At 46.2% G+C, this 24,654-nt stretch overlaps 1 protein-coding gene across 3 annotated transcripts; it reads right to left on the reverse strand.

Annotated features, from left to right (window-relative positions):
• Positions 1 to 7,299: 7,299 nt before the first annotated feature.
• On the reverse strand, positions 7,300 to 21,018 carry LOC118363359 (lysine-specific demethylase 3B-like). Of its 3 annotated transcripts, none has more exons than XM_035744104.2 (18): positions 20,472 to 21,018; positions 19,055 to 20,363; positions 18,358 to 18,565; positions 17,988 to 18,202; positions 17,504 to 17,656; positions 17,162 to 17,269; positions 16,726 to 16,853; positions 15,379 to 15,697; positions 14,972 to 15,234; positions 14,529 to 14,795; positions 11,563 to 11,734; positions 11,264 to 11,485; positions 10,962 to 11,081; positions 10,055 to 10,078; positions 8,868 to 9,007; positions 8,037 to 8,213; positions 7,666 to 7,800; positions 7,300 to 7,461 (listed from the first exon to the last, which is right to left on the reverse strand). In XM_035744104.2, exons 1-18 carry the CDS (start codon positions 20,874 to 20,876, stop codon positions 7,381 to 7,383), a joined length of 4,446 nt encoding a protein of 1,481 aa, XP_035599997.2. In that variant the 5' UTR covers positions 20,877 to 21,018; the 3' UTR covers positions 7,300 to 7,380. The 3 variants fall into 3 exon arrangements, with proteins under 3 accessions (XP_035599997.2, XP_035599999.2, XP_035599998.2); XM_035744106.2 differs by having other exon boundaries at positions 15,379 to 15,700; XM_035744105.2 differs by lacking the exon at positions 10,055 to 10,078 and having other exon boundaries at positions 15,379 to 15,700.
• Between the last annotated feature and the right edge of the window lie 3,636 nt (positions 21,019 to 24,654).

The raw sequence follows: 24,654 nt of genomic DNA on the forward strand, positions 1-24,654 counted from the left end.
TCATTTTAGTCGTTTATTTGACCTGCTGGTCTCAATGAATTCTAGCAGGGTTAATACACGCACCGATCAACTGTCTATCACACAGCAGACAGCATAGAACATTAAAATACGTGTTTAGAACTGATAATTGACCCATAGTGCAATAATGAATGCAATTTATTTGTTATGTGCAATAATGAATGCAATTAATTTGTTATGATGTAGAACCAAAACATACTCTGCTCATCAAACTCCAATTTCAGAACGAATATATGTGCATGCAAAGAGCAAACAACAAGCTGCACAAGAACTCACTACTGTAATGGTCCAGGTTACAAAGTGGCTCAGTGACTCGTGTTTGCATCTCAATGTGAAAAAAAACTGTTTGCATGTTCTTCACAAAGAGGGCAACAGATGCTACTGAGCCAGATGTCTATGTGTCAGGGGAGAAGCTCCAGGTGGTATCCGATTTTAAGTACCTTGGCATCGTACTTGATTCCAACCTCTCTTTTAAAAAGCATGTGAAAAAGGTCATTCAAATAACTAAATTCAATCTAGCTAATTTCCGATTTATACGAAATTGTTTGACTACAGAGGTAGCAAAACTGTACTTCAAATCTATGATACTCCCCCACTTAACATACTGCTTGACTAGTTGGGCCCAAGCTTGCTGTACAACATTAAAACCTATTCAGTCTGTCTACAAACAGGCTCTCAAAGTGCTTGATAGGAAGCCCAATAGCCATCATCATTGTCACATCCTTAGAAAACATGAGCTCTTGAGTTGGGAAAATCTTGTGCAATACACTGACGCATGTCTTGTATTCAAGATCCTAAATGGTCTGGCTCCCCCCTCCACTCAATATTTTTGTTAAACAGAAAACCCAGACATATGGCAGCAGATCCACAAGGTCTGCCATGAGAGGTGACTGTATAGTTCCCCTAAGGAAAAGCACCTTTAGTAAATCTGCATTCTCTGTGAGAGCTTCCCATGTCTGGAATACACTGCCATCAGACACACATAACTGCACCACATATCACACTTTCACAAAATGCTTGAAGACATGGCTAAAGGTCAATCAGATTTGTGAACATGGTCCCTAGCTGTGTGTTGCCGCTTTCCATGTTGTCTGTAGCTTGTGAGGTATGGAAACACTTTGTTGCTTTTATGAATTTTGTCTTGCTGCTTTTTGTTCTATGTTGCTTTGTTGCTATGTCTATGTTGTGCTATGGTGCTATTGTCTATATTGTAATTGTTTTCAATAACCTGCCCAGGGACTGCGGTTGAAAATTAGCCGGCTGGCTAAAACCGGCACTTTTACTGAAACGTTGATTAATGTGCACTGCCCCTGTAAAAATAGAATAAACTAAACTAAACTAAATCGTTTGGGGTGCTGCAGTTCACGAACGATATTGTGATTATAATCAAGGCAGTCAAGCAATGCATTCTGCCAAGAGTCGTCCTGTTGCGGCCACAACTAGACCTCGTTTCAAATGTACCAAGAAAACATATTGTGTGTCTAGCAATCAACAAATGTACATTGTTTAAAGAACGCTTTTCAAAGTCTCAGTCGCATGACAGCTGCAATAAGCCGTTGGGTGAAACGAGACTGCTTGGCGAATCATGACTATTTCAAGTTTTCAGTTCATTGTTCGCCGGGTAGGCGGTCCTGCGTGCTCTGGGCATTACTGACTCAAATGAACGAAATGAGTCGAAAGATTCGTTCTTTTGACTGAACGAGTCGAAATGATCAGTCATTAAAAAGAGCCGGACTTCCCATTACTGCTATTGTGATTTTGAATCTGCTGTATTCAAATCACTGTAATTTCTCTTAACGGGGCACGTCCACCCTGTTTTGTCTACCCCGCAGAGAAGGCAACTGGTTACTGCCATAATTAAATTGGTCCTATAACTAGGATTGGAATTAATTAGTGTAGCTATGCAGACAAGACCAAAAGGCTATGTACAGTCAGATGCTCCGATGTCCCAGACAGTGCTTGATACTGTGTGTAAGATGTATATAAACCCTGGATTGCTGAAGCTTTGTATTGGCCACAGAGGCTTTAAAGCCATGGTTCGGCCATATTGGCAGTCACCAGAAGGAGAAGTCCTCCATAGAGCCTAACAGTGGAGGTGTCATAATACCTATAAAAACCTAGCGTCAAACAGGGAAATGGTTCCAATCGTTTTTCCAGTATTCATTTTTCCCATGGGGGATTTTAGAAACACTTAAAATAAGGTCTGTGTTTCGTGTAGGCTTACGCTGGTGTGATGTTTTGATGACCATGTAAATCACTCTCAGACAAGGTGACTATTAATATTCAAATCTATTTACTCTCAGATTTTGAAAATGCTAATTAGCATCAAAGTAGGTATCATGCAAAACAACAAATCCCTGCAAGCTCCTGAAAACCATCTCTTGCTGACACCTTTGCAAACAGGTATTGTGTCAATTTAAAATTTGCACAAGATTCACAGAATTGTCAATTTGAAGAAATGTAGCCAATTTATTACTACATTAGGTAACATTAGATAGTTAATCCAGAGCACAGGCAGCTGGTGGCACCTTAATTGGGGATGACAGGATCATAGTAATGCCTGGAATGCCATTATTTGAATGGTATCCAACACATCAAACAAATGTTTTCCATGTTTGATACCATTCCATTTAATCCATTCCAGCCATTATTATGAGCCATCCTCCCCTCAATTGCTTCCTGTGATCCAGAGATTCTTACATTTATCTTGATTCAGAAGTCTCGTCATGTGTCATAGCCACATTAACGTTTCCTTTTTGGGGAGGCTAAATACAGACACATATACTGAAGAAAATCACCTTGTCCTTGAGGGATTCACACGTTTATCAAAACGTCACACCAGGGTAAGCCGACACAAAACACAGCCCTTAACATGTTTCTAAAATCCCCTATGGGAAAAACGATTGGAAACATTTCTTGTTTGACAAAATTACATTTTTTTTTTTTTTTGCTGTGGTGAAGACAGTAACATCTCAAATTATACTTTAAGGAAAATGTTTACATTTTTGAATTTTAAATGTTTGTTTAGCTCACATAATTTTAAAGTATGCATTAAGCCGTCTAATATACACGGAACACAAATATAAACGCAACATGTAAAGTGTTGGTCCCATGTTTTGTGAGCTTCAATTTTAAAAAATGAGCCATTTTCTATACTCAAAAGGCGTATTTCTCTAAAATGTTGTGCACAAATTTGTTTCCATCACTTTTTAGTGAGCGTTTCTCCTTTGCCAAAATAATCCATCCACCTAACAGGTGTGGCATATCAAGGAGCTGATTAAACAGCCTGATCATTACACAGGTGCACCTTTAGCTGGGGACAATAAAAGGCCACTTTAAAATGTGCAGTTTTGTCACACAACACAATGCCACAGATTAATCAAGTTGAGGGCATGCTGACTGCAGGAATGTCCACCAGAGCTGTTGCCAGATAATTACATTTGAATTTCTCTACCATAAGCTGCCTCCAATTTGGCAGTATGTCCAACTGGTCTCGTAACCACGCCAGCCCAGGACCTCTGCATCCGGCTTCTTCACCTGAGGGATCGTCTGAAGTGGGGTGCTGAGGGGTATTTGTCTGTATACATTTAAAAAAAAAAAAAATGTTTTAATAAAAAACTGATTGGCTGGGCCAATCTCCCCAGTGGGTGGGCCTATGCTCTCCAAGGCCCACGCATAGCTGCACCCCTGCCCAGTCAGGAGAAATCCATAGATTAGGGCCTAATGAATTTTACATTTGACTGATTTCTTATATAAACTGTAACTCGGTCAAATCTTTGAAATTGTTGCATGTTGCATTTATATTCTTGTTCAGTATAAATGTGGCCAAATCAAATGTAGCCAATATACACTGCTCAAAAAAATAAAAGGGATCACTAAAATAACACATCCTAGATCTGAATGAAATATTCTTATTAAATACTTTTTTCTTTACATAGTTGAATGTGCTGACAAAAATCACACAAATTATCAATGGAAATCAAATTTATCAACCCATGGAGGTCTGGATTTGGAGTCACACTCAAAATTAAAGTGGAAAACCACACTACAGGCTGATCCAACTTTGATGTAAGTCAAAATGAGGCTCAGTAGTGTGTGTGGCCTCCACATGCCTGTATGACATCCCTATAACGCCTGGGCATGCTCCTGATGAGGTGGCGGATGGTTTCCTGAGGGATCTCCTCCCAGACCTGGACTAAAGCATCCACCAACGCCACGTTGCACCACAGACTGTCCAGGAGTTGGCGGATGGAGCGAGACATGTCCCAGATGTGCTCAATTGGATTCAAGTCTGGGGAACAGGCAGGCCAGTCCATAGCATCAATGCCTTCCTCTTGCAGGAACTGCAGACACACTCCAGCCACATGAGGTCTAGTATTGTCTTGCATTAGGAGGAACCCAGGGCCAACCGCACCAGCATATGGTCTCACAAGGGGTCTGAGGATCTCATCTCGGTACCTAATGGCAGTCAGGCTACCTCTGGCGAGCACATGGAGGGCTGTGCGGCCCGCCAAAGAAATGCCACCCCACACCATGACTGACCCACCGCCAAACCGGTCATGCTGGAGGATGTTGCAGGCATCAGAATGTTCTCCACGGCGTCTCCAGACTCTGTCACGTCTGTCACATGTGCTCAGTGTGAACCTGCTTTCATCTGTGAAGAGCACAGGGTGCCAGTAGCGAATTTGCCAATCTTGGTGTTCTCTGGCAAATGCCAAACGTCCTGCACGGTGTTGGGCTGTAAGCACAACCCCCACCTGTAATCTGTTTCTGACCTTTTGAGCAGACACATGCACATTTGTGGCCTGCTGGAGGTAATTTTGCAGGGCTCCGGCAGTGCTCCTCCTTGCACAAAGGCGGAGGTAGCGGTCCTGCTGCTGGGTTGTTGCCCTCCTACGGCCTCCTCCACGTCTCCTGATGTACTGGCCTGTCTCCTGGTAGCGCTTCCATGCTCTGGACACTACGCTGACAGACACATCAAAATTTCTTGCCACAGCTCGCATTGATGTTCCATCCTGGATGAGCTGCACTACCTGAGCCACTTGTGTGGATTGTTGACTCCGTCTCATGCTACCACTAGTGAAAGTGAGTGAAAGCATCGCCAGCATTCAAAAGTGACCAAAACATCAGCCAGGAAGCATACGAACTGAGAAGTGGTCTGTGGTTACCACCTGCAGAACCACTCCTTTATTGGGGGTGTCTTGCTAATTGCCTATAATTTCCACCGGTTGTCTATTCCATTTGCACAACAGCATGTGAAATGTGTCAATCAGTGTTGCTTCCTAAGTGGACAGTTTGATTTCACAGAAGTGTGATTGACTTAGAGTTACATTGTGTTGTTTAAGTGTTCCCTTTATTTTTTTGAGCAGTGTATTTCAATAGCTTCCAAAAACATTTTCACAACAGTGGCGTGCCAGATTGGAGGGGGCGCTGTTTTGAAGCCAGCGTGCCTATCAGTCATCTAGTGCAAATACAAATGATTGGCAGGCACAAGGCAGCAGCCACAGCTTCTGTCTCTTCATTCCCTCCTAATAATATAGCAAGGTAATATGTATTTTGTTCTTTAGGGGATTGAGTTCAACATTTAATAAATCTCTGGACAAGATAGCTGTCATTGTAACTGATTCTGTTAAATCATATTCTATGTGATAGAAAACAGCTGTTCAGGGTATGGTCAATTAATTAGGACCACATTATTTGCATGTGAAAATACTAGATTTTCCATTATGCAGTGTCTTGTTCTCTGGGAATAGAGACTTCAGTGGGAGGGTACAAGAGCCTCTGCCTGCCCCGTTTCTGCCATCCACTTTCGAAAATCCAATTTATGCTTGATCCAAAAATGTGGTCGGAGGCTCCATATGGAGAGTGACACAATTGCACATCGCTGTGCGCCTCCCAAATTTTCAAACAATGTGGATGGCTCTGTATAGTTCCACTTTGACATGATTGGTTGACAGCAGGTGGGGGCGGGAGATCCTGTATAAAACGCAAACTCACTTCCTTGACAATAGCTCTGCGCTGCTCCACGAAGCATGAATGCCCTGACTTCTGCAGAGGCTGTATCACCGTAAATGCTGCACAGCCAATGCAGTGGTCAGATTGACCATGCAGCCCCTTTAATTCAGAATCAGGCAGGTGATAGCGAGGAGGCATAAACTTGGCCTATGAGCAAAATACTGTCTTTTTGGTTAAATGTTGTGGTCTTGTGCTCAGTGGGTGGGGTAAATCATGTTGACTTATATGGATGTATTGTTAACAAACTGCTATTATTGACATGGCGAGTGGGACATTCCCTTGGCTATAGGCTTATAGCCTCCCACCCTTTCCTATCGAAGGCCCTGATGAAGGCTATTACACCGAAACATAATAATAAACTTATCAGATCAATGCAGAAACAGTTCTCCTTTTGTTATATTCCTGGATAGTGGAAGGAATATTTTTAGATTTAAGTCCCTCAGTCAAGCACCTGATTCCCTTTTTGTTTAAGCTGGTCTGAAGCGCATTTGGGTACACTTTTCCCCCTATTGATCCATAAGCATTACGATGTGATGACGTGTTCACAGTTGGTGTTCAGCAATAAATGACAACTAACAGTTGTATGAATCAGCTGAAATTAAGACACCAATCAATTGTATTTTTTGTCAACTTTATTTTGAAAAATCAAAACAGACTGCTAATATCATTAATATATATATATATATTGATACACTTAACGGCCAGTTGTTTCTGTTCAGTTGGAATCGTGATTCTTGTACAACGTTTTGAAGTCTGCAGTTAATCTATTCAAACCTTGGACAACAAGTGACCAAACCAATGGAGACGTTTCTCTAAGCAACTCTGTCAAGCAGTCAAAGACTATTTGAATTACCCCCCCCAAAAAAACCTAAGTCCTTGCTTTTAATTGAAAAGAAAGACAACAAATAATACAACCTCTTGGTCTAGTTTCCTTCAATGCTTGTTTCTTTCAAATGTCCCAATTCCACCACTGAAGGTGGAAGGAAAACAGATTTTTTTAAATTATCTACAAAAAACAGGTGAACGGTTATCGCAAAAAAATAACAGCCCAGTGCTCACATTTAGTCAGATGCTACACAGAAGCTGAACCCCCTCCAACGGCACGTCAGCTCACATCACATGCTCCCCTTCTCTTCCACACACACAAACAGGACCCGCTCTGACCTTTAAATACAGAGTTGATCAGAAGTAAATTGGAAAACAACTAAGTCGTGTAGAGCGTGTCATAACAGCAATGACTATAGACCCCCCCCAACAAAAATAACAGTTGTGTGAGCACATCACTGCCCCCCTTCTGCACACTGACACCTACTCTATTCTGTCACTACAGATTGTGTGTGGAGGGCTCTAAGAGCGTGCTAGCTTGGGTTCGTGGGCCCTCAGTGTCCCCACAGCGTCCTTTACAGCATGGTAGATGATGTTCTTCACCTAGAGAACAGACATCCCATCAAAATTACAACAATACGTTACTGATTGTTTAGTTGATTGATAATCAATTCAAACCTTAATTCCTTCTCACAGCAATGACCTATACATTTGTGGCGGCATAGTAAGTGCTCGACTTTTAAGCAGAGTCCTGGTCAAAAGTAGTGCACTACATAGGCTACCATTCGGGAGGCAGACGAAGTGTACCTGCAGCTTGTCCTCGTGGTTGGAGTGTGTGGTGGACAGGTGTCTAAACTCCTGGGTCAGTCTGAAACAGTGCTTCACATGCTCAGGAGACACAAAGTCCTCCGCCACCTTGATACAGCTGTACAGGTTATGGACCTGGGGGGACAGCCAGGAGACAAGAGGGTAGCGTGTGAAAAATGTTTTTTTGAAAGAGTGTGAGGTGTCGTGACAGAGAGAACGTGTGTGTGTGTATATATGAGAGAAGCAAGAGTATAAATACTATACAGCAAAAGGAAAACCACAAGTGTACCCTCTGTCCCTATGTAACCATTAAACAACCCAAAACGTCTATCAAACCTCCTGTTACGTCCAGTGTTTCCCCTAGCACCCACCTGGTGGGGAGCCCCGGCAGGAATGAAGACTGCGTCTCCCAGGAACTGTACGATGGCCCAGCCCTGCACACCATACTCCTCATACAGCCTCCTGCGCAGCACCCCGTCCAGGTACCAGCTCTGGTCGTGGATAGGGTCATGGTCCGGCGGATTCTCCTGGCCCTGCTCCTCACCCACCTGACACAGTCAGAGGGGGGGGACACTAATGGTAAAGCATATTGACACTAATGGTAAAGGATATTATAAACTGGGTGGTTCGAGCCCTGAGTGGTGATTGGTTGACAGCAGTCATATCAGACCGTATACCACAGGTATGACAAAACATATTTACTGCTCTAATTACATTGGTAACCCATTTATAATAGCAATAAGGCACCTTGGGGGTTTGGAATATATGCCAATATACCACAACTAAAGGCTGTGGCTAAGAACAACCCTTAGCCGTGGTATATTGGCCATATATCACATCTCCTCGGGCCTTATTGCTTCAGTAACATGCTATATCAGAGAGACATTGTGTCCCAAATGGCACCCTATTTCCTATATCAGGGCTCTCCAACCATTCTGTAGGTCCACACTAACCCTGTTCCTGGAGAGCTAGCCTCCTGTAGGTTTATATTCCAACCCTGTTCCTGGAGAGCTAGCCTCCTGTAGGTTTATATTCCAACTCTGTTCCTGGAGAGCTAGCCTCCTGTAGGTTTATATTCCAACAAAAAAAGGCCAAGCAACCATTTTAGTTTCTTCCCTGAAAATTTCCCAGATATAATGCATTGCCTGAAAATGAATGTGCAGATATACATTACAATGAATGTGGTGATTGTGAACCCTGACCTTGCGGAGAAGCTCGCGGATCTTCTCGGCGTCCTTGGCAGAGTAGATGTGCCAGAGTGCCCCGGGCTTCTCCTTGGCCTCATACACCCTCCTCTTGGTCATCTCATCCACATCACCCTCCTCGATGGTGGTCATCACCTCTGCAGGACCAAACAGACAGACAGGGATGAGCAAACATGGGCAGTCTCGGAGTGAGCATGAACTCTTAGGGAAGGATGGAGGAAAGAAGAAACTAAACATCACACATTGACATCCTGAGGTTGTGGGCACAGGAGAGAAAACACTACACGTTCTAACTTGGAGAAGTGCTGCTTCACTATGTCAGAATCATGAGGCGCCATCTCAAAGGGACACTATTCCCCCGAATAGTACCCCATTTTGACCATAACAGTATGTGGCCCTGGTCAAAAGTAGTGCAGCAGATGGGAAATAGGGTGTCATTCAAAATGCAGTCAGGTTAAGTGCTGAGTCATCATCCAGAATCAGATGGACACTGAGCTGGCAGGGGAACTGTACCTTCCTTGCTAAGCCATTTGAGACAGAGTTGCTTATATATTACTAATCAAGAAAACATTCAGATGGCTAATGAGGAACGGGACTAAAACATTACACTAGTGGAACTACATGTATTATTCACTTTCTGGCCACTTGGACAAATGACCCCCAGAGCCATAGGACAAGTTGCCTGCATGTGGGCGAGGGAGAGATGGGCAGGACTAAATGCGGGCACAACTAAATGTGGGTGCAGACAGGACTAAATGCGTGCGAGTTTATTTGCTCAGACTTTCCTCCAGGCTAGGCATCTCTAGATGCCCATCTCCAACAGTCAAAGCCAGAACACCCGTCACCCCAGACAACAGAAGATGCAAAACATGAAAAATCTACTAGCGTCTACCAGCGTAAAACATTAACAATAATAAGTTGTGTTTAAAGGCCTTAAACAGAGTTTGACTCTGGCTATCCGAGGGTTAATGAAGGTCTACACAGGGTAGAAGACCACAGAAAGACCCAACTCAGACCACAGATAAACCACAAAGGCTTTTAAATTGATGCACCCCTGTAGTGTTCTGGCCCCGACCCCATGTGGGAAAGGACATGGGATGGGGGAGTAGAGGAGGGGAGAAAAGGGGGGTGTTAGTCCAGAAGGCCATGCTAAAGAGGTGATAATGATATAAAATTGCACAGACCTTTACATCCAGCGATATCCATCTCTGTGAACAACAAATGTTCACACAATCAACATGTGAGACCCATGGGAGGGTCTTTCTACCAGAATCCTGTCCTTTGATGCATGGGGGGGGGGGCAACAAATGTGGCCTTGTCAGAGGCCTCCAGTGATATAGTCCAGGGTCCATATCCACAAAGCATCTCAGAGTACGAGTGCCGATTTAGGATCAGTTTTGCCTTTTAGATCATAATGAATGAGATGATATAGATCAGCACACCGGAGATGCTTTGTGGATACTGGCACAGGGTGGGAAACCTGGGAGAGGCCACAGGAGTGCCTGACGACAGGCTAAAATGGAACATTTACACCATTGTTCTGTCTCAATGCTGAGGAATGGCTTCATTTTCTTAGTTCAATGGGACAGTATTTGATCTTGGTCAACCTATCGACATTCCTTTAGAATATTTGGGATCTTCTCAAACCCAATTATACAGGTTCTACAGGTTTTAATATTATTCCAAATATTTTCGGCCCTTTTTTATACATTATTATTTATTTGTTTACACTCGCTTTAATGTAAGGTGTTTAAATCTGTCATAATGATACTCCTGAAAAACAATGCAACAAACCCAAAGATAGTGCGGAATTAGATGGAATAAAAACATGACTGTCCAAGGACAAAGATCCCAGGACAACCATTAACGTACCACACAGAAAAGTCTCAATCATTAATGAGTGTTGCTGGATGAAGGTGCTGATGTCTGTGTGAGTAGCAGTGTGATATAGCGGTTTGATATAGAAATGCACTTAGTAAGAAATGGACACTTGTGCTAAATTGCTAGCCATGCTAACACTTACATTGTATAGCGCAATGTACATCAATGCTGTAATGTGTCTGCTCTGCTGTGTGGGTTGGTCCTACTCACCCTTGACGTGGTCTCCCTCTCCCTCAGGGATGCCCACGTACACCATAACGTTGACGGCATCAGACACGTCCAGATGCAGGTTGGTGGTGCCAACACTCCGGTCTTCTGTCTCCATCAGACCTGAGAGGGAGGAAGACAGGACAAAGCCGGATGATAGTGGCGAGAAAGAGATGGGAGGGGGTTGTGATAAATGGAAAGAAGGAGAGACCAAAATCAGAGATGCTGCCATTGGAGCTACTGCTAACTAGCCATCTATTGACCAGCTATGGGATCCCAGTGTTAGTCTGTCGGGTTTCTCTCACCATAAGCATTATACATCTTAGGCCCCAGGTCTGGCCTGACAAAGAAGTTGGGCAGGCGGGAGGCCAGATTCAGACGGCCGTCTCTCTTAGTGTACTCTGGGAGGGGGAGGTTGTCCATTAGGTCATCAAACCGTGTGGGCATCATGTCTCTGAAGTCTTCTCCAGGAGGCCAGTCCTTCAGCTTCAAAACCATGGGCTGACCATCACTACCCTTCAGACGCTCTGGAAAGAGAGAGAAATGAGTGAGTGAATGAGTCAGTGAATAAATGGATGAACGAATGAATGATCCTGTTACTTACTGGAGATGATCTGGAAGCCGTCCCAGAAGTCTCGAACCTTGACGTCAGAGATGATGGCACAGTTCCGACAGTTGACCAGGTCAACATCCTGGTCCCCAAACTCCTCGCTGAAGGCCTCAGGCCGCCACAGAGCCCCCTTCAGACGCTTATGGATACCAGACACCAGCACCGGCTAGAGAGGGGGGAAAGGGTTCAAACAATCAGCTTCTCTCACACTGCACATCCCCCTCTTCCAAACCTCTCCCCAACTAATCTATTACATGGCGTAACAATGTACATATTGCCGAAGTGCGCCTCCTTTGCTCCTTGAAATAAAATAACTCCATACCCACAAACCTCTCTCTCATTTGCGTACATCCCTGTTAGTGACAATTTCTCATTTTGCCAAGATAATTCATCCACCTAACAGGTGTGGCATATCAAGAAAATGATTAAACAGCATGATCATTACAGGTGCACCTTGTGCTGGGGACAATAAAAAAACACATTAAAATGTGCAGTTGTCACAGAACACAATGCCACAGATGTCTCAAGTTTTGAAGATGCGTCCAATTGGCATGCAGACTGCAGGAATGTCCACCAGAGCTGTTGCCAGAGAACCTAAATTGTTCATTTCTCTCCCATAATCTGCCTCCAACATCATTTTAGAGAATTTGGAACCTTCACAGGGAAGCTCATCTGTATGCTCGTTGTCTGTTAAGTTCATGTTTTAAGTATCCCAATATTTGTTATTACGGGGCTATCACTCAGTCAAGAGTGCGCATGCGCAGGAAGTCTAGTCATTGATGGACCTAGCCTTGAGTGTAATAGCGACCTTTGAGGGTGTTCATACGGTATAGTAAACTTTGTTTAACTGGAACCTTGTCGCTGTGTCATTTCGAGTTAACATTGTTCACAAGGTTCTTGGCCAGACGACGGTTCGGCATCGTAACCGACTTCAGAGGGCAAATGGTCCACATCGATGGCCACTGGCATGCTGGAGAAGTGTGGTCTTCCCGGTTTTAATGGTACCAAGCAGATGGCATGTATGGGGACTTGTATGGCGTTGTGTGGGTGAGAGGTTTGCTGATTTCAACGCTGTGAACAGAGCAGGGTTATGATATGGACAGCCAACACAAATGCATTTTATCGATGGCAATTTGAATGAACAGAGATACCGTGATGAGATCGTGAGGCCCTTCATCCGCCACCATTACCTCATGTTTCAGCATGATAATGCACGGCCCCATGTCGCAAGGATCTGTACACAATACCTGGAAGCTGACAATGTCCCATAAATCACCATACATCAATTGAGCATGTACGACAGCGTGTTCCAGTTCCCACCAATATCCAGAAATTTTGCACAGCCATTGAAGTGGGACAGCATTCCACAGGCCACAAATCAACAGCCTGATCAACTTTGCGAAAGGAGATGTGTCACGCTGCATGAGGTAGTATGACACACCACCACATATTACTCACACCACCAATACTACTACCACCAAATATTACTCACACCACCAATACTACTTCCACCATCAATACAACTACCACCACCACATAATACTCACACAACTACTACCACATAGTACTCACACCATCACCACCAATACTACATATTACTCACACCACCATGATCAATACTACTACCACCATCAATACTACTACCACCACATACTCACACCACCAATACTACATACAGTGGGGCAAAAAAGTATTTAGTCAGCCATCAATTATGCAAGTTCTCCCACGTAAAAAGATGAGGGCTGTAATTTTCATCATAGGTACACTTCAACTATGACAGACAAAATGAGAAGAAAAAAATCCAGAATCACATTGTAGGATTTTTAATGCATTTATTTGCAAATTATGGTGGAAAATAAGTATTTGGTCACCTACAAACAAGCAAGATTTCTGGCTCTCATAGACCTGTAACTTCTTTAATAGGCTCCTCTGTCCTTCACTCGTTACCTGTATTAATGGCACCTGTTTGAACTTGTTATCAGTATAAAAGACACCTGTCCACAACCGCAAACAGTCACACTCCACTATGGCCAAGACCAAAGAGCTGTCAAAGGAAACCAGAAACAAAATTGTAGACCTGCACCAGGCTGGGAAGACAATCTGCAATAGGTAAGCAGCTTGGTTTGAAGAAATCAACTGTGGGAACAATTATTAGGAAATGGAAGACATACAAGACCACTGATAATCTCCCTCGATCTGGGGTCCACGCAAGATCTCACCCCGTGGGGTCAAAATGATCACAAGAACGGTGAGCAAAAATTCCAGAACCACACAGGGGGACCTAGTGAATGACCTGCAGAGAGCTGGGACCAAAGTAACAAAGCCTACCATCAGCAAGGGCATTGAAGATTAAACGTGGCTGGGTCTTTCAGCATGACAATGATCCCAAACACACCGCCTGGGCAACGAAGGAGTGGCTTTTGTAAGAAGCATTTCAAGGTCCTGGAGTGGCCTAGCCAGTCTCCAGATCTCAACCCCATAGAAAATCTTTGGAGGGAGTTGAAATTCCGTGTTGCCCAGCAACAGCCCCAAAACATCACTGCTCTAGAGGAGATCTGCATGGAGGAATGGGCCAAAATACCAGCAAGTGTGTGAAAACCTTGTGAAGGCTTACAGAAAACGTTTACCTCTGTCATTGCCAACAAAGGGTATATAACAAAGTATTGAGATAAACTTTTGTTATTGACCAAATACTTATTTTCCACCATCATTTGCAAATAAATTCATTTAAAAAATCCTACAATGTGATTTTCTGGATTTTTTCTCATTTTTTCTGTCACAGTTGAAGTGTACCCATGATGAAAATTACAGGCCTCTCATCTTTTTAAGTGGGAGAACTTGCACAATTGGTGGCTGACGAAATACTTTTTTGCCCCACTGTAATATATATATATATCCAAAAATGTCATATCGGTGCATCACTACTACACATTCCAACCCCCCAGAAAGGTCTCTCTCACCTGGCCCTGTTTCCAACACTCTCTGAAGATCTTCCAGTTGTTGGTGTTGGAGGGGTCCTGCAGGCAGAGCAGGCGTCCGTCACAGAGCCAGGAGTGGGAGGTGTGGGGGTCTAGCACGCTGAGGCCCATAACCCCGTCCCTACGGCCAACCCCGCCTAGCTCACTGCCGCCCTCCCCCAAACGACGGCCCTCCGCCTTCTTGGTCTCCACCACCGAGGCGATGATATGGTCCAGGAAGTTAGGCAGGCTGCCCTTCAACTTGTCCCCCTGATGGAGGAGGAGGGGTTAGACATACTGCACAATATAGTGCACAATATAGGGCATAGGGTACCATTTGGGACACAAACTAGAACTCTGTGTAGATTCTATGAATTTTGGAATGGCCCTTTAATATGAGCATTCTGAATGATCTTAGTTACTGTGGTAAGCTGACAGACACTCACAGCTACTGAGGTGGAGAAGACAGATGGGAAGGTTACTCCAGAGTCTCCGGGGCCCTGGGGGAGCCTCCCAGGTCCAGAGTTGAGCAGGTCTCGGAGGCTGGAGCCCTCTGGTTTGGGCTGGCTGTTGCTGGAGCCCAGCAGCAGGCTGTTGAACAGTTTAGGACTGGAGGAGGAAGACGAAGGCTTGGACAGGGCGCTGAACGAGTCCAGGCCAAAGGGAGAGCGTGTGTCCCGGCCCATCACAGAGCGCATCGACCCAGAATCTGGAGGGGTGGACAGGAGACAAGGTTAGAAGATGGTTAGATACCTCACAAATCATCTCATATTATATACATGTACAATAAATGTCGAGAGTACAGTCCAGAATATGACGTAGAACAGAGTACAGAGAGATAAGATGGAGTCACCTTTTGTGTCCTCCACCTTGGCTTTCTGAGTGGCAAGGTCTGCCAACCAGTGCAAGGCGGTGGAGTTTCCATCACCCGTGGAGGGGCGAGGGTCTTTGGGGGTGGGGGTCTGGGCAGGGTTTGGGGTGGCGCTGGTATGGTTGGCCCCATTAGTTTCAACCCCCCCTCCTCCCCCTTCTGACGTTGTGGTGGAAGTAGGCTCTGTTTTGACCACTGTCATCTCCGCCCCCTCTGGCTTAGGAGTGGTTGAACCCGCTGGACCCCCGCCACCTGTGATTGGTCCACTACCACTGCTCCCTGTACTGGAAGAGACCGCAGACTGCTGCGACATCAAAAAATGAAATATTAGCATTATACTGTATACTAATAATGCCCCATGACAACCAACACGTAAAACAAGTGAGAACTATGTACAGTGCTTTTGGAAAGTATTCAGACCCCTCGACTTTTCACACGTTTTGCTACAGCCTTATTCTAAAATGGATGAAATTGTCTGAGGTCCTGTGCGCTCTGGAGCAGGTTTTAATCAAGGATCTATGGACTTTGCTCCATTCATATTTCCCTCATTCCTGACTAGTCTCCCAGTCCCTGCCGCTGAAAAACATCCCCACAGCATGATGCTGCCACCACCATGATTCACCGTAGGGATGGTGCCATGTTTCCTCCAGACGTGACACTTAGCATTCAGGCCAAAGATTTCAATCTTGGTTTCATCAGACCAGAGACTCTTGTTTCTCATGATCGGAGGGTCCTTTAGGTGCCTTTTGGTAAACTCCAAGGGGGGTGTCATGTTCCTTTTACTGAGGAGTTGCTTCCGTCTGGCCATTCTTCTCTGATCGTTGAGTTTGGCAAGGCTGCCAGCTCTAGGAAGAGTCTTGGTGGTTCCAAACCTCTTCCATTTATGATGGAGGCCACTGTGTTCTTGGGGACCTTCAATGCTGCAGACATTTTTTGGTACCCTTCACCAGATCTGTGCCTCGTCACAATCCTGTCTCAGAGCTCTACAGACAGAGAGCTCTATGGAAACAGGATGCACCTGAGCTCAATTTCAAGTCTCAGAGCAAATGGTCTGAATACTTATGTAAATAAAGTATATTTTGTGTGGTATTTTTTTTATAACTTTGCAAAAAATTCTAAAAACCTGTTTTCACTTTGTCATTATGGGAAATTGGGTGTAGATTGGTGAGGAAAACATGTAATTAAATCCATTTTAGAATAAGTCTAAAGTAACAAAATATGGAAAAAGTAAAGGGGTCTGAATACTTTCCGAATGCGCTGTATAGATGTATAAATGTTAAACATATTCTGTCCCTTGGTAAAACATTAGAAAAAACAAAGATGCAGCACCTGTGAGATGCCATTGGGGGCGCTAGGGCGCACTAGGGGCCTGTGGTGCCGGCTGGTGCAGGGGCAGTTTGCCTTGATGCCCCATTTGCCCCTGGCTGAGTGCACCATATCCCCTATGTTATAGAGAGCTATGGGAGAGAGAACGGAGAGAAGTCAACATGGGATGAATTAATGAGAAGGATACAACACATGTTGAATGTCAAGTTCGGGCTGGGAGTTTTTCCAGACAATGTGACATATGGGCCCGTATCCACAAAGCATATTAGAGAAGGAATGCTGATCTAGGATCAGGTCCTCCCTGTCCATAATCTGATTCATAAAAGGGAAAAAAAACTGATTCTAGATCAGTAGTCTTATTCTAAAAAACATTTATGGACCCGAAGCAGGAAAGACTCCAGGCCCTAGTTCAAAGCTCCTATAGTTATGATGATGTTACCAGTTCCAGGTATGATCTGTGTGGGCATGAGGTTCTGAGGCTCGTGTCTCTGGCCCTTTACACACTTCAACCAGGAGAACACCTCGTCATCAGGCCCCTCATCCACTTCTGAGAGACAAAACATGTGATGGAAGATTAATTTACACACACACACTCCCTTCAGCTCAATCTTCACTTCTTCAAAAACATAATCACTGAAAGAAAGAGCAGTCCAGGCCAATCACTGTACGTAGTCGAACTGGACAATGCCATGCCCCAGTCCGTCCCTGTGTGTGGAGTCACCATAGAGATCCCACAATGCAAAATGTTATAAAGACTCCAGGATGTAATTATGACTCTCACCCTCCATAGGGCGGTTCCTGCGTTGCCGGTAGCAGTCCAGGCACACCCCGAAGCCACACTTCCTGCAGACCCAGTGGATGTTGAAGACGGTGGTCTCACATACGTCACACATCTCCCTGACACCGCGCACCGCACGCTTCCACGCCACTTTCTCTGTAGAAGAAGAGACAGACAGACACAAGGTAAGCACAAGTCACCTCACTGAAACCAATGCAAAACAGCAGGGGTTTATTTATTAATGCACACTGTAGCAAAACATTTGCAACAGAAAACGAGAGTTTCAATTGCACAAATTCAGGTAGGTCCCTCCCCGTTTGCTTCCTAGTGAATCCACTGCAGCAGTGTGCCTGCCCAGTCATGTCAACAGTCACAGAGATCTTGGTTTGAACAATAAAGAAGTGATGGGGATAAAATAATGAGACAAACACACACCGACATTAAAAATACATGGCTACACAAACTGAACAAGTGTCAGACTACTCACGGTGTGGCTCAACCATCATCATGGCCTCCTTCTCAGACATGACGAGCTGACAGAACTGGTCTCCCACATTGGCCAGGATGTACTTGGAGGTGTCCAGGTCCAGGCCCTCCTGTACGGACGGCGAGGGAAGCCACAGTCCCATGGCCATGGCATCGCTCTGCTGGGGGCTCAGGAAGCCCTCCACACGCAGAATGCCCTTACGTGTGAATGCCAGCCTGGGTAGGGGGAAAAGGTTTAAAGTTCGATGAGTGCAGACGAGTGTGTAGAAAACGTTTGAGATGACGGTGGTTGATGAAATGACTGATATACCTTATTGTAGCATTACATGGAAGAGGATACACCTCACAACCCATCTCTCACACACACGTACCTGCGGAAGTGGAAGAAGCGGCAGGCCACGTTGGGGTCGTCGTCGTCAGGCTCCTGCTCCCGGTACTTCCTGTAGCGCTCCATGCGACACTCGCGACACTTGTGGAGGTGGGGCGCCACGTTGATACAGGAACCGTCCTGCAGGAATGACTCTCCTGACTGCTTCAGACGACGCACCTTAGTCACGTCCTTCAACACTGACTGGCCCACTGGACGACACAAAGGACCAAAGAGTACCTTACATCATGAAGGGCTACAAAACCATGCAATGACAACCTATTCATGAGTGCAGGAAGGGGTAGTCCAAACAACAACTTTACCATCAATCTTGTTAAAAGGTAGACTCAGCGATATGACGTAGATGCAGAAAGTAAACATCATAGTGGGTCAATTTCCACAACAACTAAGAACGTTGAAGCGGGAGGCTCAACTCCTCTGCCGTTTTGGTTCCCTGGCTACCACTCTAAACGGCGTGAAGCGATCCCGCGCACAGATACTGTGTGAGACTGTGTGTCAGTGAAGTCTTATCTCGCTCATCTCAATATCTGCGGTGCTGCTCGTGGCAACATCATTTCAGTCTACCTATTAATGTTTCATGATCCTGACCAAAATGGAATGATATTGATGACTGACATGTTACGCGCATGATGGAGAATCTCATTTACATACTGCTAATATCCTGAGGCTCCAGGTCTTACCTTTGAAGGGCTTGTTGCGTGGCCGGCTCTTGGCCACCCCGGGCCCTTTACCCTTCTGCAGCAGCATGGCTCCCTCCTTGACAGGCCCCACGAGGCCCCCAGGTGCATGGCCCCTCTCCAGACCCTCCTCTGTCTCACTTAGGTCCGACAGGTCACTGTTGTCGCTGGAGTCAGAGTCACGTTTAGATGCCTGACCTCGCTCCTCCAGGGCAAACTTTTGGGCCTGGCCCTGGTCAAAAGGCATGGGTACATTCTCACCACTCCCTCCAGCAACTGCACTCCCAAACATGGGGAAGCCTGAGGTGGAGCTGGGTCGGTCATCCAGAGAACCACCCTCAGCTGAGGAGCCCTGATCTCCTGTGGAGGAACTCTCCTTGGGCTTGGAGGAGGTGACTGACTGGGGCCTCTGGGTGAAGCCAGGGGCTGGGGAGGAAGAACTGGAGGCAGCGGCAGCTGAGAGGGAGACGAAGGGGGAAGACAGAATGCCCTTGGGCAGCTCGACCATGGTGAACAGGTTGGATTTGCTCTCCGAAGCTGAAGACGGGCCCAGGGTCTCAGGCTCCAGAGGGGCTGGTTTGCCACTAAAGGGACTGTGGGAGAGCTTCTCCCCATAGGCCAGGAAGGGGTTGGAGGGCTCCTTGGAGCCCTGGAGGAACAGGTTCTGGTGGCTGTCTGTCTTGGTGCCGAAGCCGCCCACCGCGACACCGTTAGTGCCACTCCTGTTGTTAGCACCACCCAGAGCTGGGGTGTCCATCGCCCCCATGACCAGACCAGAACACCTCATCCCCCCAGAGCCACTGCTGAAGGAAGGTGAGAGTTTGTCCCCTGCAAAATTCTTGTTGAGCACTCCGTTGCCTGCCGATTGGGTCTCAGGCACTTTGGACTGCTCTTTGAGAGAAGCTGTAGCTGAGCTAAACAGGCCAGCTGATGCCGGGGACAGAACAGAGGGCTTGAACAGGCTAGGAGGCTTCTTACTCAAGCTCTCGGACACTGCTGTGAAGTAGTTGGTGTCCTTAGACTGGCTCTGACCTGGAGTCTGGTTCTGGTTAGGACCACCAGGGTTCTGACCAGTCTTCTGACCCGTCATACACTGGAAGAATAAGTTCTGGTCTTGCTGCTTCGGTTGGGCCTTGTTGTTCTTGGTGCCTCCAAAGGCAAATCCAAAGGGTCTAGAGGAGTCCTGGGAGGCTGACGGTGTGTTGGAGGAAGCGCTGGTCTTGGAGCTCACCTCTCCGAACACGGAAGCCCCAGCAGGCTTGGACTGGGGAAGCCGGAACCCAGCCGCAGCCAGGATTGGAGTCTTAGATCCCTGAAGAGCAGGAGGAAGAAATACAGGATATTAGTGACAGAACAATGATGGTTAGTAATTACTATGAAAGGTATAAGACCAAGGTCATGTAAAGTGTTACTAACTCACCTCCGACTGGTTGATTGTTCCTTTCCAGACAGGGGGTTTGGGGCTGAAGCCAAGGGAGGCAGAGAGAGCCACGCTGGGGGCACTGGCTTGAGATGGGGATGAGATGGTCACCGGGCCTGGGGAGACTAGGGCAGCCATCTTGGGGTTGGTAGACTGGGATGGCTCTTCTCTCTCTAGGGTGGGTCCTGCTGGGGAGGGCTTTGGGGCCAAAGCTCCAGGGACCAGGCTGGGCATCTGGCCCAGAGAGGGGAAGGAAGTGTTGGAGAAGGGGGAGGGGGCTTGTTTGAGGGGGGGTGGAGTGGGGGTGACTGTGGTGGTGGAGTCAGCAGACCCCTGTCTGTCTTGTGTGGAGAGGGCACGTCCGTTCTCCTTGGTGTAGCGAGGCAGAGTGTTTGATTGGTCCATCTGGGTGGAAGTGCTGTTCGGGAGGCGTAAACCTGTGTGACTTCAGAGGAACTGCTGTTCACTCTGCGTCCTCCTCCTGCTAACTCTGCTCCCCATGTCACCATCCCCTCTTCAGAGGCCTTGGTGGAGCCACTCCCGTTCTGTCCGTCTGCGGCTCCCTCTCCCGCGGCTCCCTCTCCCGAACCCTTAAAGCGCTTCAGGGTCATGTCCTCCTCGCCCTCAGAGGCTGTCCTCCGTCTACGGCCACTCTCGCCCTTCCCTCCGTCGCTCTCCTTCCTCCGTCGAGCATTCTTCCCTTTCTGACCGAGGAGAGATCAATGTAAAGGGATTAGATAAGGGTGTGCAGAACAATTACCCAAGTCAACCAAAAAATGTCATCCTTTAAAACAAAAATGGGACTGTATCCTTCATCCAACTTACCTCATCAAAGTGATCTTCAGCCAGCATCACATGTATTACCCGGGGGTCCACCACCTGAGTCTCCTCTCCCTAGAAAACCACATCTGGCACATTAACAGCACGTAGCTAACTACTATCAACACATCTGTTACATTAACAGCACGTAGCTAACTACTATCAACACATCTGTTACATTAACAGCACGTAGCTAACTACTATCAACACATCTGTTACATTAACAGCACGTAGCTAACTACTATCAACACATCTGTTACATTAACAGCACATAGCTAACTACTATCAACACATCTGTTACATTAACAACACATCCAAAGAGGGAATAGTAAAAGCAAATCCAGGCAGTGTGTGTGTGTGTACCTGGTCCATGGTGATCTCCATGATGTGTGATTTGGGGTCGTGCCGAGAGACCAAGCCCAGGGCCCAGTGCTCCTCAAACTCACACTGGTACACCTGAACCTTCCGGCCCTGGACGGTGTAGGAGCCTGGAGACACACCAGCAAGACAAGGGTTAAAGACTCCTACACCTAGAGCAGTGTGCCAGGAGGATATTATGGTGGGACTGAAAAGTGGGAAGAGAGAACAGTACTGAGGAGTAGAGGCTAGCAAAGCCCAGTATTGAAGAGTAGATGCTAGCAAAGCCCAGTATTGAAGAGTAGAGGCTAGCAAAGCCCAGTATTGAAGAGTAGAGGCTAGCAAAGCCCAGTATTGAAGAGTAGAGGCTAGCAAAGCCCAGTATTGAAGAGTAGAGGCTAGCAAAGCCCAGTATTGAAGAGTAGAGGCTAGCCAAGCCCAGTATTGAAGAGTAGAGGCTAGCAAAGCCCAGTATTGAAGAGTAGAGGCTAGCAAAGCCCAGTATTGAAGAGTAGAGGCTAGCCAAGCCCAGTATTGAAGAGTAGAGGCTAGCCAAGCCCAGTATTGAAGAGTAGAGGCTAGCAAAGCCCAGTATTGAAGAGTAGAGGATAGCCAAGCCCAGTATTGAAGAGTAGAGGCTAGCCAAGTCCAGTATTGAAGAGTAGAGGCTAGCAAAGAAACATATTGAGGAGTGCAGTGTAGGAGAACATGGGTGAGCATGAAAGCAGGAGGAAAGTCAAAGTGCACCATACACAGGTCATTGTACAATAGGTTTCTAGTCATTCCATAGTCTAATAGACTCACCCTTCCTGAGGATCTCCTGCAGCTCAAAGTCACTGTGCCAGCTGGAAACTGCAGCCTGCAGAGAAGGCTGCTCCAGTAGGAGAGAGTGCCTCACGTCTTTCGCTGTCTACAAAGGGAAAGACCATGACACACAGTGATAACGCACTCAGTGTATAATACACATCAGATGAAAGTTGACACACACGACTTTGAGCAATGTAAGCCCACCTCAAATCTCTGGAGTGAATTCCCGTCAGGGAGGAAGTCCAGGGTTCTGCTCCCAAAGAACTCCACTGGGACCAGGGAACCAAGACCCACACGGTCCACTAGACACCGGAACGCCTAGCAGGGGAAGAGGAACATTGCTAGGACAGGAGCCACTACATTTGAAGGGTGAGATATTATATAACATTCCCATCTGGTTTAAATGGGGGAGTGGCTGGAGAATGAGTGTTTGATATCGCTAATGATATTATCATCTGGCAAACCATTAAAGGGTCCATGTTGAACTGTACGATAGAAAAGAGCAGCAGGTTGGTGTGTGTGTTGTCTTCTTCTTGTGTAAATCTAACAGGACCTAAAGACATCCCCTGCTAGGACCATTGCACCAGCTGGTCTGGCCTCACTTCAAGGTGCAGGTGTGCCTTAGGGAGCCAGCAAGGTTTGGTGAGAGGAGAGAGCATACATATTACATACACCCTCTGTGAACTAACCATGACCCAATACCCTCCTCCACCAGGGGCATTCACCGGAATATGTCCAATAGAAACAGTAGTTTTGGTGTTTCATCTCTGGTTATTTGGACAGATTACAATTTCGCAGGCGTTAACATATTTCGGAAGGAGAGAGGACATTCGGCCCATAAAAGTGCAGAGACACATGAACTCCTCATTCTCTTAACATGTTTGGGCCCAGAATTGAACTTCGACCAGCTGACCCATTATGTGAGTCTTTATTTCTGGGTTAACTGGGAATTAGGGTTTACCAAATCCTGTTCGGGCGATAACATGATGAGCTAAGCAACCGATCTGGCCCTGGACCAGTTACCATCAGCATGATCTGGGGTGTATTCACGAGAGAACACAGTAGCAAAAATAATGCACAAAGAAAACAATAGTTCCTCTTACCCTGCACATCCTATTCATTCCTGACTGATTCTCTCAGTTTACACCCATAATCTTTCCAGGAGAGATTAGGTCAATCCTAACCCAGTGAGGTTGCTACTCACCAGAGCTGGCCAGGCTGTCCCAGAGGTTACTCCAGCTGCAGGGTGGTTCTGTTTGGGCTGACTGCAGTTAGCCCAGACAATGGCACTCTCTACCAGTACAGCTCTCACCTCCTCCCCATACACCTGTACCCAGGAGCGCCTGCGCCACGCACAGTCCTCAAACTCCACAAACACCTACAGGATGGGGGAGAAAATGGAGGGGGAAAATGGTGGGAGAGTGGTGCGTTTCTGTTAGACTAGCTATATTAACTTAGGCTAGGTTCAGAGACCATTTTCAAAATAGTAGAGGTAAGACAAACACAGTATTTGGTTGATGGGAAAACAGAAGCCAAAGGCAGGCAGGCTTCAGACAGACAGCAGGACGGGCCTTGGTAGAGTCATAGTCAGCAGAGCCCAGGCAGCACTGGCTCACAAACACAGCCCATCTACTCCTCCAAGTCTAAGCAAGGCCAACTCTATCAGGAAGACAGGTCAGTCATTACAAATAGGCTTGTCAATTCCAAAGCAGTCTCCCTTTCTCATTAACCTCTCATGTCAATTAGTAGTCTAGAGCAACTTTATTGATGAGGATTACAATGTAACAATGGATTGCATTTATATGGGTTAATGCTTTACTCAAGGGGCAATATATAGTTGTAAGCAAAATATATAGTTGTAAGCAAAAGCCCATTTTAAATGTGTAACTTGCTGACTCACTCTGCATACAAAGCCAAATAGTACAGTCTATTGGATTTTAATTGTGTGGATCTGTGAGAGGATCAACAACTGCTGTGCCTTGAAGAGTGCCCTCCTACCAAGACCTGAGAAGCTGCAGAGAATACTTGTGTTAATTATGATGATCGATACAAACAGAGGCTAGTCCATGCAAAAACAAAAACACATTTACAGCCAGTTACATCAACCAGCCCACCCCAAAGACAGTAGACACATAACAGAAACAAGAGCAAGAGCTGGGGCTGAGTGGAGAGCATTGAGGTGTCGGTAGCAACCATCTGC

Source organism: Oncorhynchus keta, chromosome 30, assembly GCF_023373465.1.
Source record: "Oncorhynchus keta strain PuntledgeMale-10-30-2019 chromosome 30, Oket_V2, whole genome shotgun sequence".
Classification (NCBI taxonomy): Eukaryota; Metazoa; Chordata; class Actinopteri; order Salmoniformes; family Salmonidae; genus Oncorhynchus; species Oncorhynchus keta.